General features: G+C 44.1%; 1 protein-coding gene across 1 annotated transcript; it reads left to right on the top strand.

Annotated features, from left to right (window-relative positions):
• The first annotated feature begins 5,196 nt into the window (after positions 1–5,196).
• Positions 5,197–10,975, top strand: SRSF6 (serine and arginine rich splicing factor 6). The gene is made up of 6 exons (XM_085302590.1): positions 5,197–5,450; positions 5,789–5,937; positions 7,356–7,483; positions 7,709–7,917; positions 8,258–8,347; positions 8,464–10,975. Exons 1-6 carry the CDS (start codon positions 5,344–5,346, stop codon positions 8,825–8,827), a joined length of 1,047 nt encoding a protein of 348 aa, XP_085158716.1. The 5' UTR covers positions 5,197–5,343; the 3' UTR covers positions 8,828–10,975.
• The last annotated feature ends 6,492 nt before the right edge of the window (positions 10,976–17,467 follow it).

Genomic DNA, 17,467 nt, shown 5'->3' with positions numbered 1-17,467 from the left:
GGAATTGAGTCCGGAAAGGGATGTTAAGGACAACAAGAAGGGATTCTTCAAATACATCAGCAGCAAGAGGAGGACTGGGGAAAATGTGGGCCTGCTACTGAATGGGACGAGGGCCCTGGTGACAAAGGTTACAGAGAAGGCAGAGTTACTGAATGCCTCCTTTGCTTCTGTCTTCACTGCTAAGGGCAGCSCTCAAGAATCCCAGAGCCTGGAGGCAAGGGAGAAAGGAAGACTTTTCTTTGGTTGAGGAGGATAGGATTAGAGATCTTCTGGGCAAGCTTGACATCCACAAATCCATGGGCCCAGATGGAATGCTCCCACAAGTACTAAGAGAGCTGGTGGATGTTGTTGCCAGGCTGCTCTCCATCATCTTTGAAAGATAGTGGAGAACTGGAGAGGTGCCTGAGGACTGGAAGAAAACCAGTGCCACTCCAGTCTTCAAGAAGGGCAAGAAGGAGGACTCAGGCAACTATAGGCCTGTCAGCCTTACCTCTATCTCTCGAAAGGGGATGGAACAGCTCATTCTGGATGTCATCTCCAAGAACATGGAGGAAAAAAAGGTGATCAGGAGTAGTCAGCATGGATTCACCAAGGGGAAATCCTGCTTAACCAATCTGATAGCCTTCTATGATGGMAYGACTGGCTGGGTAGATGAGGGGAGAGCAGTGGACATTGTGTACCTTGACTTCAGCAAGGCTTTTGACACTGTCTCCCACGGCATCCTCCTAGATAAGCTCAAGAAGTGTGGGTTAGATGAGTGGACAGTGAGGTGGATTGAGAACTGGCTGAAAAGCAGAGCTCAGAGGGTTGTCATTGATGGAGTCTAGTTGGAGGCCTGTAGCTAGTGCAGCTCAGTACTGGGTCCCATCCTGTTCAACTTCTTCATCAATGACCTGGATGAAGGGACAGAGTGCCTCATCAGCAAGTTTGCTGATGATACCAAGCTGGGAGGAGTGGCTGATGCACCTGAGGGCTGTGCTGCCTTTCAGAGAGGCCTGGACAGGCTGGAGAGCTGGGCAGAGAGAAACCTCCTGAGGTTCAACAATGGCAAGTGCAGGGTCTTGCACTTAGGGAGGAATAACTCCATGCACCAGTGTGGCCTGGGGGCTGACCTGCTGGAAAGCATCTCTGCAGAGAAGGACCTGGGAGTGCTGGTGGACAACCAGTTGACCACRAGCCAGCAATGTGCCCCTGTGGCCAGGAAGGCCAATGGTATCCTGGGGTGCATTAGGAACAGTGTTGCCAGCAAGTGGAGGGAGGTGATCCTGCCCCTCTACTCAGCCCTGGTGAGACCTCATCTGGAGTACTGCATCCAGTTCTGGGCTCCCCAGGACAAGACAGACATGGAGCTACTGGAGAGAGTCCAGCGTAAGGCTACAAAGATGATCAGAGGACTGCAGCATCTGCCCTCTGAGGAAGGGCTGCGAGAKCTGGGCCCRTTYAGCCTGGAGGAGAGAACACTGACAGGAGATCTTTGTGTATAAGTATCTGAAGGGAGGGTGTCAAGGGGATGGGGCTAAACTCTTCAGTGGTGCCATGTGACAGGCCAAGAGGCAATGGGCAAAAACCGAACCACAGGAAGATCCGCCTGAATATGAGGAGGAATTTGTTTCCTGTGAGAATGACAGAGCACTGGAACAGGCTGCCCAGAAAGGTTGTGGAGTCTCCTTCTCTGGAGATACTCAAAGCCTGCCTGGATGCAACCCTAACATGCTCTAGGTGACTCTGATTGAGCAGGGGGGTTGGACTAGATGATCTCCAGAGGTCCCTTCCAACCTTACTGATTCTATAATTCTATGATTTCTAGAGCATTCTCTGGGGATAGTCCTCCCCTGAAAAAAATCTATAAAGCAGTGAAATAAATGCCAAAATAGGTCATAGAGTGCACAGGACACATGGACAGGGCCTTTGTCATGAAGAATTTATTTTCCTGTCAGAAGGGGGAAGTAAATTCCCCATACTAAAAGCTGATAAGAGGGCAGAGATGTTGAAATGAGTGTCCTCATCTACCAAAGAGAAATTCCATGGGCTGTGAGGAAGCCAAGGAACTGCAGTCCTTTCAGGAGAGGCAGTTCTTTAAGGCTCTGATCCTGCAGAGCATTTGCTTGTAGGGAAGCCCTTAAGAACAGGCTTAGCCTTCCTACTCATCCTTGAACTTAAGTACAGACTTACACATTACCTTGAACCAAGCACAGGAAGTTTTAGCAAGAGCTTTCTAATTGGGTTGTTTCCACTGAATTTTAACACATAGCTCTCCTATTCTGTGGGCACCAGCACAGATGATTTCAGAGGAATGCTCATAGCTAAGTTTTTTTTTTTTTTTTTTTTTTTTTTTTAATGCGTCAGTGAATCATTATCTTCTTACAAGAACAGCTAGTAGAAAATAACAGAATATAGTTGTGCAAGGGACAAGATCTTTATGATCAGACATTATAACCTGGAGTTATCTCAAAGAAGACAAAAATGATGTATAAGAACAGATTTTTTCAGACTTTAATTTTTTGGTAGGAAGAACCATTCTTTAATTCTATGTATGCAATACTCAGCACAATGGTAATGCTGTCCATGGAAGAGACTCAGGAATGCTATCACATTTTAGCAATAAAGAGCTATAATACTTTTCTGAGTTACCTTTTTCTGAGCAAGTGCTGGTGCTTCAGTGGTTTATTCTCCAGACATAACAGCTGGAAGTTGAAGACCATGACTGTGGGACCTCAAGTCCTCTAAGGCTATGTGAACCTCTTACTGGTGATGGATGATGAGCCTACTGGTGATAAACTTGTGATTGCAGTAATGAATTTGAATTAAAGGACCAGCTTGGGCTGAAGCACTTGCTTTCATTACAGTTACATTTTCTGTGATGGCATCAGAAAGATCTCCAACTCCACAGATACTTCCAGAGTGCAAACTCTAAACAGGAGTTTGCCTTTATGTTTAGCTATACCTCAGGCTAAATGCTGCTTATAGCCAGCAATCCAATATAGCCAGTATCCCAACTCTGCGTTTGTTTGCGTTGTTGATTAACTCTGTTTCCCCTGTAAGACTTCATTATTACCAATGAGCCACATCTACACCTGTGCTGCATAGTAGGGGCTAGAAAGACTTTCCTGCATGACTATCTACCTCTTAATCCTTGTGCTTATGAGCTAGGTGTTCCTCTCTGACCATCAGTACAGCTGCACCAGTCATCTTCCCAGGCTGTATAAAAAGAGCAGGGGTAGCCTGCTGTCAGGCTGGGCTGGAGGGGAGCCAGCTTGAACTGTGTAACAAGGACCTTTATGGCACCTTGACTTCAGGAATGTGCTGGGCAAACTGATGGCTGCTTGAGTTCATGACCCTCTGGAAAATGGTTTCAATAGGCACATTAGAGGGAAACTGATGCCCACAGTTTGAAATTTCCTTGGTCATCAATCCTCCCCTTAGTGTTTGCCCTTTCCTTCAGTCTACTTGTAAATCCTTCCCTTTCAAAAGCCTAAAAGGGCAGGTCTAGACTAACTAGGAGAGTTCAAGGGTCTCTCTCCTTCCTGTTAGCAAAACTCCAAACCTGGGCTTCAAGACAATGTCCCTGGTTTTCAGGAGAGAGTCAAAAGGCAGGACTGATGGAGGACTCTCCAGAAAGGGCTCTATTTTCTTGACAGAACTACAGAAAATTTTTTTAGTTCAGGATGAACTTTGCAGGCTTAGGAAAAATACTTATGAAGACTTTGATGGAGGGCAATAGAGTACTATAGAAACCATGCCCCTGAATATACCTGCTAGAATTGAGGCTAAGTTAGTGATACTAAGAACATCTGCCAGCTCAGTAGGTTCAGGGCATGGTACAGAACATCTTGTGCTGCTCCCCTCTGTGTTGGGCTATTCAGGACTAAATAAAGCCTTTAGAACTTCCGCACAGTGTTCTGATGACCATGATAGCCTGGGCTAATAGCTAAACTAACCCTCAATTAAAAGTATTTCCTGGTGATAGTGTACAAAAAAATACAACAGGTCTGTAAATTAATGAATAATCTCCCTAAGTCCTTCTGAAGCAGACAGAAAACATTCAGTGTATTCATGAAATCTTCTGAGGATTGTCCACCATGACAGAAAAGAAAGGGGTCACCTGTTTTCTATTCTATTATATGAATCAAGTTTTTATGGAATGAGAAAAGACAAGACTCAGAAATTTTCACTTCTTTATCACACACACACACCAATTGGTTTGTTACAGATGCACTCAGGGATGGCAGAAGCACTGGGAAAATCTGAAAGCAATTTTGGTGCCTTTAGTGAGTTATATTGCCAACTGTGATGCTCACAGGAGACTCATATTGAAGTGTTAAGGGAACATGAACTGACTTTCACACAGCTAAGACAAGAAAATCTGGGAGTAGGAGCAGGATTCTTTTTCCTAATATTTTTACATTAGGAAATATGTATTATTAAATAGTATACAAGAGTATATTTTTATATAGTGTAATATTTTACATATATTACTAGTGTATTTGTTTAAAATATATAATACAAACAGTAACATATACTATGAAACAGTGCTGCAGCAAAAAGCATAGTACACTGAAATAGCAGTTTTATTAGCATATAGGGAGAAATGTTCTTGTTATTTAGAAGACTGTAAGGGAAGCCAGGAAACATTTCATAACCTTGGTCAGTATTGTGGATAACTAACACATAACTGCTTCTGGAAGGCCTCTTAAACAGATAACATATGCCAGACCATCCCAACCTGAAAGGTCCATTTTGAATCCTAGAAAACTAGTTCTCTGGTCCCAAGGATTTGCTCTCTGAAACTCCAGTTTATGGGATGTTTGTCTCAGACAGACTGGGGGGAGGGGAAAAAAACACAACCAAGGCACCAAGATCTTCCTTATCAGCGCAGCGCAAGGCGCTGCCGCCAGGTCGCGACATGCCACGGTCCAAAACCCGCCGCGCGTGCGCAGCGGCCCCCAGCGCGCTCCGAGAGCCAAAGCGCGCCAACGCTCTGCGCACGCGCAGTTCCGAGCGTCACCTAGCGAGCGCAGGCCTCCACCTTGGCGCCTGCGCGCAGACCGCACCGCCTACTCCCTTCCTCCCCTCCCCCACCTCGCCACCGCCTTCTCGCGGGAGCGTTATGACGCAGAGGCCTACGTCTCCCTTCCCCTCCGCCCCTTCGCTCTGACGTCTTCACGAGAGCCCGCCCCTTGATATAAAAGGCTGCGCGGGCGGCAGGCGCCATTGTGCTGCGGAGAAGGCCGGGTACTCGGCGCTCTGTAGGTTTCGCAGCACCGGCCTCCGCGCTCTTCTCTCTTTCTTCCTCTCTTTTTCTTTTCCTTTCCCTCCCCTTTCCCTCCCCTTCCCCCTCCGGACATGCCGCGCGTGTATATCGGCCGTCTGAGCTACCACGTCCGGGAGAAGGACATCCAGCGCTTCTTCAGCGGCTATGGCCGCCTGCTCGAAGTCGACCTCAAAAACGGGTGAGTGCCCTGCGGCCTGCGGGGCGGGAGCCGTTTGGCGAGCGCCGCGGCCCGCTCCCCTGCGCGGCCGGGCCGCCCCTCCCACCCGGCACCCCCCATGTTGTCGGAGGCTCCTGCCGCGTGGCGCCCGACTCAAAATGGCGGCGGCGCGGCGGCGGCGGGGCCGGCCCCATTGTGGCGGTGCCCGCCCTTGCCCCCGGGGAGCTGGCGGTGGGCGGTGGATGGGGCGGGGGCGGGAGAAACCAGGAGAGGCCGCCGCTCGTGTCGTCCCCACCCTAAAGGCATCGGCGCTGGCAGGGCTGGTCTTGTGGCTGACTGGCCTTTTCGTCCGTTCTTAGTTACGGCTTCGTGGAGTTCGAGGACTCCCGAGACGCCGATGATGCCGTTTATGAACTGAATGGCAAGGATCTGTGTGGGGAGCGGGTGATCGTGGAGCACGCCCGTGGCCCCCGCCGCGACAGGGATGGATACAGCTACAGTAGTCGCAGTGAGTACGGCTCTGTCTTTTTGCTTGGTTATAGGGCTGCTTCGGGCAAGGGCAGAAGAAGGCTAGGGGAGGCGGCTCAGCTCTTTTGGCAGAGCAGAGCCTGGGGTGACTGAGTGGATGGGGCCGAGTCCCGTGGAAATGTGGGGTGGGGTATCGCTACCTTAGCAAGCGAGGTGTTACAGGATACCTAGTGCATTGTTGGGAGCAGGCTATCTGCTGACTGTGCATTATAGATGCTTTTCCCAGCACCAACATTGCACTCGGGATATCCTCTAAGAAATTTGAGAGCGAAACTGTGAAGCAATTCTAGCTGCAAAACTGTAGCCTTGTTCTGGAAGGGGTTTCTTGTTAACTGGAAACTATACTCTGCTAATTTAAAGGCTCTAGTGTTCTTAAGAGCATGTAGATGAATTAGTGATGTTGCATCACTAATGCTAATTAATAGATGCAAATGCATAATTGGCATAGAAACACTCAGCTGTGAACTTAAGTGTGAAAAATAATTTCAGTTTAATATGCAGAATGAAGTAATGGGTGGGGGAGGACTTGAAGCAGAAGTCAGTACTAAGTGGGGAATGTTGTAAGCATTACTATATTCAGCTGACCTGTATGGTTTCTTGAGGAGCTGAGCTAACTGACCTAGTACTGTAGTTCCAAGTACTAAGGTTTATCTTTCATTAATCTCTAGAATCTTGGTATGGGGTGGGATGGGAATCTGTCTTTTTTAAAAAATTCAAATGTATGTTGTTTTAAAATTGTTGCATGTTCAATTCCAACTTTTTAACAAGTCCTTGATGTTTCAATTTAAAAGTGACCAGTGGGGCTGAGGCTGTGTCCACTGAGGCTAAGATGACTGCCTTTCCTGATTGGCCATGGCTTTTCCATACATTGTGTGACCCTTGCCCTATGACCCTTTGGCTGACCTTACCGGAAGCCATGACGACAGCAGCCTTTTGCCATTAGACGCAGGGTGATGGTGAGGATTCCAAGGGTTAGACAAAACTGTTTAAACTGAACTAGGTGACTGTTACCTTGCGTGTTTTGTGGCCAAACCACCACCAAAAACCTCATACTGTGATGTAAGTACTTAGTGTAACTAGTAAACGTTTTTGTAAAATGTAGAAATGCATGTAATCAGTTAAGTTTTATATTTTACAATGTTCTGTAAAATAAAACTTAGCAAGGTGAATCTAATAAGGAGCAGTCACTCTCTAACAGATCTTAGGAGCACAGACTTGTAGGATTTTAGTCTGTATAATTTGCCATTAATGTAGATTATGGCAAAATTGCAAGTTTATTGGAGGCTTAGAGAAATAAAGTCCTACTCCAGTAAATATAACTGTTTAACTAACTTTTTCAGAACATTTTTTTTCTTCATGCTAGGAGACAATCTAACTTTATTTCTTTGTACAATAAAGGTGGGGGTGGTGGCGGATATAGCAGTCGGAGACAATCTGGAAGAGATAAATATGGACCGCCTGTTCGTACAGAGTACAGACTGATTGTTGAAAACCTTTCCAGTCGCTGTAGTTGGCAGGATTTAAAAGTATGTATTAATGTTCTATTGTAGAGCCTATTGTGACTAGCGGGAAGCAGTAACTTCTTATGTAAATACTTACATATCACTTACTGTGATTTAGGTAGAAATATTTGAAATGTGTTTGCATGTGACTGTTTATGCAATTTCTTTTACCTTTGTTCAGACTTGTCTTAATCTATTTGCAGGCATAAATAAGATAGTCAAGTAACTCTTCATGTACTCTCTCTAAAGGATTTCATGAGACAAGCTGGTGAAGTAACCTATGCAGATGCTCACAAAGAACGTACAAATGAAGGAGTAATTGAGTTCCGATCTTACTCGGACATGAAGCGTGCCCTGGACAAACTGGATGGCACAGAGATAAATGGAAGGAAAATCAGGCTGGTTGAAGACAAGCCACGATCAAGCCATAGGCGATCTTACTCTGGCAGCAGGTCCAGGTAACTTTCTAGATGTTACTCTCCACATGATGACAATTTATATTAAGAGTACTTACTACTTTTTTTTTTAAGTTAATATTAGTTGTTGTTTTAGGAATTGTAGTCCCTGGAAATGTGGAAGGAATTACTTTATGCAATACTGTAAAACTGGGTTTGGGGATATTTAAGTTTCTGAAGCATCAGGTTAGTGACACTATATTGAGCTGAAGTGAATCAGTGGTCTCTTGATACAGTTACACTCATTCTTGAGAAATTCATGAATGCCTTTTCTGTGCTGGATGGCATAGCAGGGTATGCCAGACTAAGAAAAAGGGTTAAATACTACTTGAAATGTTTCTAGGTCACGATCTAGAAGGCGGTCCAGAAGCAGAAGTCGTAGAAGTAGGAGCAGTCGCAGCAGGTCCCGTAGTGTCTCCAAAAGCCGTTCACGGTAAGTGATGTGGTGTTTTCCGATAAGCAGTGATTTCTGCACTATTAATAACTGCTTACAACTGCTATAAGTATATTGCAGTTCACATAGAATAAACACTATCTTTTTTTTGAAAGATCTAAATCCAGGTCACGAAGCAAAGACCGCTCACGTTCCAGATCTAAAAGCAGGAAGTCTAGATCAAAGAGCAAATCGAAACCCAAGTCTGACAGGGGTTCACGCTCCCACAGCAGATCCAAGGAGAAGTCTGAGAAGTCGCGGTCCAGATCCAGGTCCAGGTCTCGATCTCCCAAAGAAAATGGTAAAGGAGATGCTAAATCTAAATCCAGGTCAAGGAGTAGGTCTCGTTCCAATTCTCCACAGCAGCAGCCATCTGCCAAGGCTCGTTCAGAGTCGCCACCCAAAAGAGCTGCATCGAGGTCCCACTCCAGATCTCGTTCAAAATCTCGCTCACGATCAAGATCTAGTTCAAGAGATTAAGACTAGAGCTCTCCTCTTACGTTGCACACTATTATGGAACATTTTCCTACTTGTCAGGCCATTAGTGTTATGTTAGTACTTCAGAAGTTGGTTTCTTCTCTTGCAGGAGTGAATGGCCTAAGAACTAAGTAATGAGGCAAAAAGGTTTGATTTGTATCCCAAATTTGAACAGATGAGGTTGTATGGAAGTAGTGGTACAAAGCAGGAAAAGCCCCCTTTTGTAGAAATTCAGCCAAGTTTGATTTTATAGCATTTCAGCAGGAGTAATTTACCTACTCTTCAGTGCAAAGTGGTTTTTATATTAAAAATAAACTGAATATAAGAGGCTTAAATCTGGGCTTTTTGGGGGGAGTATCATTTTTTTCCTTTTTTTTTTTCATAGTTTTAGAACTATTGGTATTGTTAGTTTGGTAGGTTACAGCTTGCTACCAAAGGCAGAATTGCCTTGCTGGACAGGTCAGATAATTCTGACTTACCTTAATTTGTGATAGCAGGCTGCAAACTATATAAATGTGTAACAAAACTAGGCAAATTTTAGGCCAGCAATAAACTCCAATGGGAGCACTTGTGCTGTATCTTAACTCAACTTGCCAAAAGAACATTCCCCCATACTGTGACTGTATTAAAGGTAATAAAGGTACTCTGTAGCCTGTGTCATGCAGTATTGCTGAAAATCATAGGTTTCAAAGTTGAAAGAAGGAAAGCTTTGTGACATTTCTGCTTGAATATCAAGTGACACTGTCAGACACTAATGTGTCTCTTGGATATGGTCCAAGTCACTAGTATCTTGTATGGTTTGTCAGCCTCTACGTATCTATTGGATATGAAAACTAAGTAAAACTTGTCTTCCCTCCCCTTTGAATCATTTATGTTAACATCATTTTGCTTCAGAATAGGAGAACTACAATCCTATTGTGTGTGAATCTGAACTTTACTGGAAAGGTAACCTGTTGGAGCTAGAGTTCTAGTCTTAACAAAGGCTTTGCAAAACCACAATTGCCAATTCACTCTAAATTGTGAAATAGGATTCATCCCCCAAATTCCCCTTAATAGCTAAATTGATTTTTGTAACATGCAATAGCAACTATTAGAACTGCCTTGTACTCTTTATACAATGTGTAGTTTGACTTGTATAAAATTAAATCAGTGACTCGAACTCCTGTGTTTATTGCAGTGTAATGGAATTCCTTTTTTCTTTTTTTTTTTCCCTCATGCTGGGGATTCACAGTTGGTTCATGATCTAAACGCCTACCTAGAAAAGAATCTTGGGTTCTTACCATCTCTTGATCACATCCAGAAAGCTTGAGTTGTTTCATACCTAGTAGCCATGCTTGTGCAAGAAGAGATCTAAAGTGTTTATTTTGCCTAACTTGCAGGTATTTGTGAATGAACGATTTCATGGTTTGATAATGCTGGCAAAAAGATCAGGTTACTTGTTTCTTTTATATTGTACACTTTCCATGGTGTATTTATCCCAAATGTTGAAAAACTTCCACTAATTTGAGCTGCCGAGTCTAGCTTTCACATGATTATTCATATAACTGTAGTCTGCAATGTATCCTAGCGTAATTAATTCCACACTTTGCAAGTGTGTTTAATATTGAAGTTTTATGCTCTGCACATGGAATAACAGGTGACTCTCATCTGTTCAGTTAATTTGGGATAAACTAAGCTTAAATGACTGTAGTTTTGTTTTTCTAGTTAAGGTATATTTTAACATAATAAAACTGTTAAATGCTGTGTTTCTGATCACTGTAGATAGTATCTGATGCAAAGGACATCCAAATAGGGGAGCACTGTGGACTTTTTACAGAAGTCAGATTGTGTAAGGAGATTAATGCATGCTTCAGTTAATTTACCTGGGGAAGTGTTATAAACCTACACACAGAAATAATTTTAATTTCTTCTGACACTAAGGCATTGTTATCTTCATTTTCATCCTGAACATATGGGATAGGTCATAGTTCATGGAGAATTCCTCATGTGGAGTTCTCTGTTACCCACTGGATTCTGCAGTAAAATATGTTGTGCTCTTGAAAACAAGAGTTGTAAGCTTGAAGTCAGTAGTTCAGGAGGTAAATACACCTAAATTTTAAATCTCTCTGTATGTCCTGCCTTGGTGGTAATAAAACAAAATATTAACAATTACTTTCTTTTACATGCCTCTAGATATTGATAACTTGTTTCTACAACTGGTTTCCAATGCTAGCCTAGGAATGTCTTGGCATTGTCATAGAAGTTAACACATCAATTAGCTATGCATGTGTTAAGGCTTTTAATAACCATATTCTTAGCTTTCTGAAATTAGATTGTTACAAAAATGGTTATGTTTGAAGTAGTCTTTGTTCACGAATAGTTGAAGGCGGGGGCTGTAGCTTTAGCAGTGTTTAACTGGGAGCCATTTTGTGCGTTGCCTGCCATTTAGATTGAATTGTTATAAAATGGATTTAAGCAGCTTGCCTGTAACTGCTTTAAATATTGAAGACTCGTTACTGGAACCATGCGCAATACCTCCCTTTAATACTATGCAAAACAGAAATCGCCTGACTGCAGCCGTCTTTTAGAGGATGTGCTCTTGTAATGGACATCCTGACTTTTTTCTGCTTTTAGTATAATTAAATACTGATTTGTTCCTTAAGCAAAAGATGAATGTTCTGATAGAATGTAGAGTGGAGGATTGATTTAGACTGTTAGTGCCTATTAAGTTTTGAAGGGGAAATCAACATTGTACTATAAAAAACCTCTATAAAAAACTATAAAAAACTCTGAAATTTGCAGTCTCTGTGGCCACATTTGGAGATTGTATGTAGTCTTTAAGTTCAGTACTGATGTTATTAGCAATTTATGTGATGTAAAATAGCTATTTCACAGTTAGATGCTGAAACCTTGGTGAGTAATAGGAAAACTTTTCTACTTCCTGTGGGTGGTAAATCAGAATACTCTTAATAAAGCCACTTAGAGCTTTGGAATTGAAACCTCCTTATGCTACAGCTTCTGCACAGTGAGTTTATGAGGAATAGTTTTACTCTACATCAGGTCAGGACTTTTTTTTTTTCTGAGTATGCACAGCAGCAAATGGTTTAGCTCTCAAGTACAAGCTGTGACAGTGTTTCTACCTCTTTCCTTGGATGGCAGTAACCCTACATGTGAGGCACAAATAGGGAAATCTGGTGTTAAGCAAAACTCATTTTTCAGTTTGTTGGCAAACTTTACGTGAATTGACTGCCTGTGTCAGCGTGTCCCAGAAGTATGTTCTTTTTTTCTCCATCTGAGTGCCTTGATCTCAACATGCAGACATCAAGGCCTGTGTCATGGTAGGTGGTCTTACAAAGTAAGTTACTTGACCCTAGATAGGGAACCACAACATGGCACAAGGGCTAGCTGGGTATTTGGAGGTCATTGCTTAAAAGAGAACAGGAGATGGAGTAAGGAAAGGTGAAGTTTGCAGTTGCAAAACATTTACTCTTTGAAATGGCCATTTACACTACCTTACCAAAGGAGGTACAACAGATGCATGCTTTTTTTTGCTGTAAGGAAAAGCACGAGTTCTTATTTGGTATACACCAAAATACATACTTCACCTAGCAATGCAACTATTTTGAGTGGAATTGTGAGTAATGAGAAAACATGGCACTCCTTTTTTTTTTTCTGCTATTTCATTTCTACCTCTAAATTTTCCATTTTTAGAATTGATTTACAAAGAGGAGCCAATCATCTAAAGCAATACTCTAGCTGTGTTAGCATGATGAGTGGAAAGGAGCATTGAAAATATTCTTGCTGAATTCACTATTTCACAAATGGAATAACTTGAACTGTTTGCAGTTCCTCCCCCAAAATCTCATTGGGGTGGGGTTTGGAGTGAAGGTATTGATAGAATGATAATATGCTTAAGTCAAAGAGCAGAAGCTGGAAAAGTGGGAATTTGGCTAAGGTGCCTAGAAATACTGAAAATTTAGTTGAGATGGCATTCAATATATCTTTCAAAGTGGCACAAAAAGCTTAGTAATTTAAGAGGTGCTTAACGAATCTTGCTCATCAGGATATGAAGTTCCCACAACACAGCAGCTTTTGCTGCATTTCTTTTGTGGTGTATAACATCTATTTAATATGAATAGGAATCCTATTATTTTACACTGTTAAGCACAAATAATACTGCTTTCTGTAGTGACAGATAGTAATGGTTCAAGAATTCCAATTTGAGGATCATAATTGCATCCATTAACATTGCGTTCATCCCCCATATTTAGTTTCATGGTTGGAATCAAATAGCACAATGCTGACTCTCAACTCAATGCATTTTCACATGTTACTCGTTTTGCTAAATATGTGTGTAGATGTTAGAGGGGAAGTTTCAGTTTCGTTTTGCATGATTTAATGAGATTTGAGCATAATCCAATAAAAGTTTGAAATAAAAAACAGGCTGCTCTTAAGCTTCTACCTTTTTAGCTACATCTTTCACTAACATATTATTGGTTATATATTGATTGCATAATAAAAGATGCATGACCTAAAAAAAAAAACACATCATAGCAATTGGTATGATCTGCACAGCTGGAAAGGCAGTGGCAATGAGATGGCTATGTCTAATCCAAACTTTGGAACGGTTCTCATTAATACCCAAGATTTGGACAATCCCCAGATTTGGATAATTCTGGTGATTGACCCAAGGGATACATCCTCCTCCTCCTCTTGTTCACAGAAAGCTGTTGCAGACAGGTATACTTAAATGTAAAACACCTCAAACTAATTCAAAAACAATAATGCAAACATTGTGGGCAGGAACTGAGTACAGTGATTACAGTTCAAAATATGGACAAATAATGGAGAGAAAGCTCTGCAACTCAAGCCAGGATCACACGCGCTTGGAAGATGAAGACTTTAGTCATGTGAGTGGAGCTGGGGTGGGGATTTTACTGTGGTAGATTTATTCATATTGTATGCAGCTCCTGGAACAAGATAATCCTGTATGTATGAATAATATACATTAGTGCCATTAAGTAAGTAGGTGTGAAAGAGATGTCTCATCTACTTAGGGTAACCCACAATGCACAATTGTATCTGGTTGATCTAGTCAAAGAGTGATGTTGCTCCTGAAAATGGGTGTTACAAAGTGTAAAAAGCTTTACTCTGTGCAGCATGTACCTCTTGGTGTTAGTTGTCAGCATCGTTGCTCAACATCAAAAAGAGGAAAATAGTGCAGCAGTCTCATGTGATCGTAGTGGTATGACAGTGACATTGTACAGCTAACACGAGGGCAGCAGCAGTGGATGGAGGGCAGAATGCAGCAGCTGCCCTGTAATGCCAGCTTCTGTTCTGCTGGACTTCTCTGCTATGGCTCGTGCCACTCCTGTGGTGGAGTGAGCACTGTTAGGAACTCGGAAGACAGGAGAAAGCTTTCTGAAAGAATCTGTCATGTCATGTCATCTCATCTTGATCTGTTTGCTACTCATTAAAAATAGTACAAGTTGGAAGCGTAATCTACTATGTGCTGTAATTTGGGTATCACCTACTGTGTCTGACAGTCATAAGCAGAATAATTTTTGTAGTTATCTGTACATAAAAGCCATTTACAGTGGACAGTGAAACCGAGGAAAAGAATTGAAGTGCCTTGTGCAGTGAATAAGCAGCAGGAATAAAAGCCCAAGATTTCAGTTTTTATTTCTATTGCTTCATGCTTTGTAAGGTCTCAGTCAGCCTATTGCGTCAAATCTAGGTGAGCCTAATACTGGTGGCCACAACTGCTTGTAGGGTATTGCTGTCCTGCGAGTAGCGGAAGAATGTATCGAGATTAATAGTGGCCTTGTGTGAGCCAGGGTATTTCTTGTTAAGCACAGCTCTGTTGCAGCCTACACTAATTAGGTCTAGAGGCCTAAGTGGTGCAGTGGAGTCTGATTAGCCATGTAAAACCAAATAAAAGCATTACTAAGAGCTAAATTTTGATCAATAAACGATGCTTTACAATACAGGATACAGGGATGGAAATTAAAGGCAAATGAGGGTGAAATGGTACTATCCTACATCAGCCAGCAAGGCCACAGTGAAACCAGGAATACTCTCTCTTTTTTTTATTAAAGTAGTTGTTTTGCAAGAAATAAATCTTCTGCGGTCACAGAATCACAGAAAGGGCAAGGTTGGAAGGGACCTCTGGAGATCACCTAGTCCAACCCCCCTGCTCAAGTAGGGTCACCTAGAGCATGTTAGGGTTGCATCCAGGCAGGCTTTGAATATCTCCAGAGAAGGAGACTCCACAACCTCTCTGGGCAACCTGTTCCAATGCTAAGTCATGAACTTTTATGATAAGCCTGGGAAGGAACAAGGGCTTTATGGAATATGTTTCCAAAATAGAGAAGGTGAATGCTGGGTTGCTTTTCTCTGCACCTGTTTTGAATCAATTTGAACTTCCCACAGCTGCATATAAAAGCATTTACATGTGACTTTGTCTTTTTTTCTTCTTCGCTGTTATTGATGGTTCATTAAAAATGGGGAAGAAGGCAGTAGCAGCAAAGGAAATACCTGTTAGTTATTCCTTCATTATCAGGATCCAATTACTTCATGAGTGATCAACTTCATCTTTCTCTTTTTGAAGATATCAAAAATGTTGGGGTACAAACCTTAAGGCAATGAAAGCCTGGCAGGTACTCATGACGGAAGCAAAGAGTGTGAACCCTGAAGTGAGCAGGAATATTAATTACTGCTCAATTCAGCATGGCAGGACTTGGCCTGCAGCATGTAAAAGTGATTTTGTGTGTGGTGCTCTAAGTAGCCATTGAGTGCTGGAGGGTGGAAAAGTACACTTTATTACTTTTTGACCAGAGCACTTCTTAGTAAGCACTACCCAGATGTTGGCATTGTGCAAGAGCAAGTCCTACGTTTCCTCCAAAGAGCTAGCTAAAGCAATCTTTTTATAGGCTTTGAGTATCTCCAGAGAAGGAGACTCCACAACCTTTCTGGGCAGCCTGTTCCAGTGCTCTGTCATTCTCACAGGAAACAAATTCCTCCTCATATTCAGGCGGATCTTCCTGTGGTTCGGTTTTTGCCCATTGCCTCTTGGCCTGTCACATGGCACCACTGAAGAGTTTAGCCCCATCCCCTTGACACCCTCCCTTCAGATACTTATACACAAAGATCTCCTGTCAGTGTTCTCTCCTCCAGGCTRAAYGGGCCCAGMTCTCGCAGCCCTTCCTCAGAGGGCAGATGCTGCAGTCCTCTGATCATCTTTGTAGCCTTACGCTGGACTCTCTCCAGTAGCTCCATGTCTGTCTTGTCCTGGGGAGCCCAGAACTGGATGCAGTACTCCAGATGAGGTCTCACCAGGGCTGAGTAGAGGGGCAGGATCACCTCCCTCCACTTGCTGGCAACACTGTTCCTAATGCACCCCAGGATACCATTGGCCTTCCTGGCCACAGGGGCACATTGCTGGCTYGTGGTCAACTGGTTGTCCACCAGCACTCCCAGGTCCTTCTCTGCAGAGRTGCTTTCCAGCAGGTCAGCCCCCAGGCCACACTGGTGCATGGAGTTATTCCTCCCTAAGTGCAAGACCCTGCACTTGCCATTGTTGAACCTCAGGAGGTTTCTCTCTGCCCAGCTCTCCAGCCTGTCCAGGCCTCTCTGAAAGGCAGCACAGCCCTCAGGTGCATCAGCCACTCCTCCCAGCTTGGTATCATCAGCAAACTTGCTGATGAGGCACTCTGTCCCTTCATCCAGGTCATTGATGAAGAAGTTGAACAGGATGGGACCCAGTACTGAGCCCTGGGGAACTGCACTAGCTTCAGGCCTCCAACTAGACTCTGTGCCACCAGTGACAACTCCAGCTTTCAGCCAGTCCTCAATCCACCTCAAAAATGAGGCTGCTGCCTCCAACAGTCACCAAAGCTGCCCTGTCATGGTTGTCCTGGCTCACTAGGGCTTGGGGATAAGCAGAGGAATGGCTGCTTTGGTGCCGGGGGGCCTTGCAGCACCCCTCCTGCTTTCCCAGAGCAGGCACCACAGGCTGTGGCCAAGCTGGTGAGTGGTATATCCACGTATCCTTCCAGCAGTCCTTGCCGGGCTGCATGTCCTTAGTCCTGTGTGCCTGGGCCAGCTCTTCCCCAGGATGTCACCCTTGGCGTCCCAGTTGCAGCCATGCAGAGGCAGGCTGGGGGCATGGGAGGGCACCCTGGGAGACTGCAGAGGCCTGCTCCTTGCAGAGGGCAGGCCATGCTGGCAGTGTCTGGAGAGCACTGAGGGTGGGCAGTAACAGCACATCCCACCTGTAAGGGCACTGTGTGGCCCGGGCATTCGGCTCTGAGCCTCTGTGATTGCCTGCTCCTTGGGGAGCTTCTTGGCCAGGTCCCCACAGCAGCCTTGTCCCCTTGGTGCCAGTGGTGCCTGGGCCTGGCCCGTCCAGGGCCCTGCAGCCCGCAGGGAGGCCAGATCCGAGCTGTGCCGTCGCCATGGCGACCTGCAGCTCCCCTCCAAAATCATGCGATGGGATTAAAAATTGACACTGCAGCGTGGAGGAATACACAGGTTACCATGGCGACGGCGCTTGTTAAGGACATACATTGGAAACCTGCCCAATTACCGCCCCCTCCCCCCCCGCACGCAACATCCGCGCGCGCACACACACACACACACACACACACACACACACACGCACTC

The sequence above is a fragment of the Rhea americana genome, unplaced genomic scaffold (assembly GCF_003343005.1).
Source record: "Rhea americana isolate MKP2758 unplaced genomic scaffold, rheAme1 scaffold_190, whole genome shotgun sequence".
NCBI lineage: Eukaryota > Metazoa > Chordata > Aves > Rheiformes > Rheidae > Rhea > Rhea americana.
The sequence above is the reverse complement of the archived record's forward strand: the minus strand, read 5'-3'. Positions and strand labels throughout refer to the sequence as shown.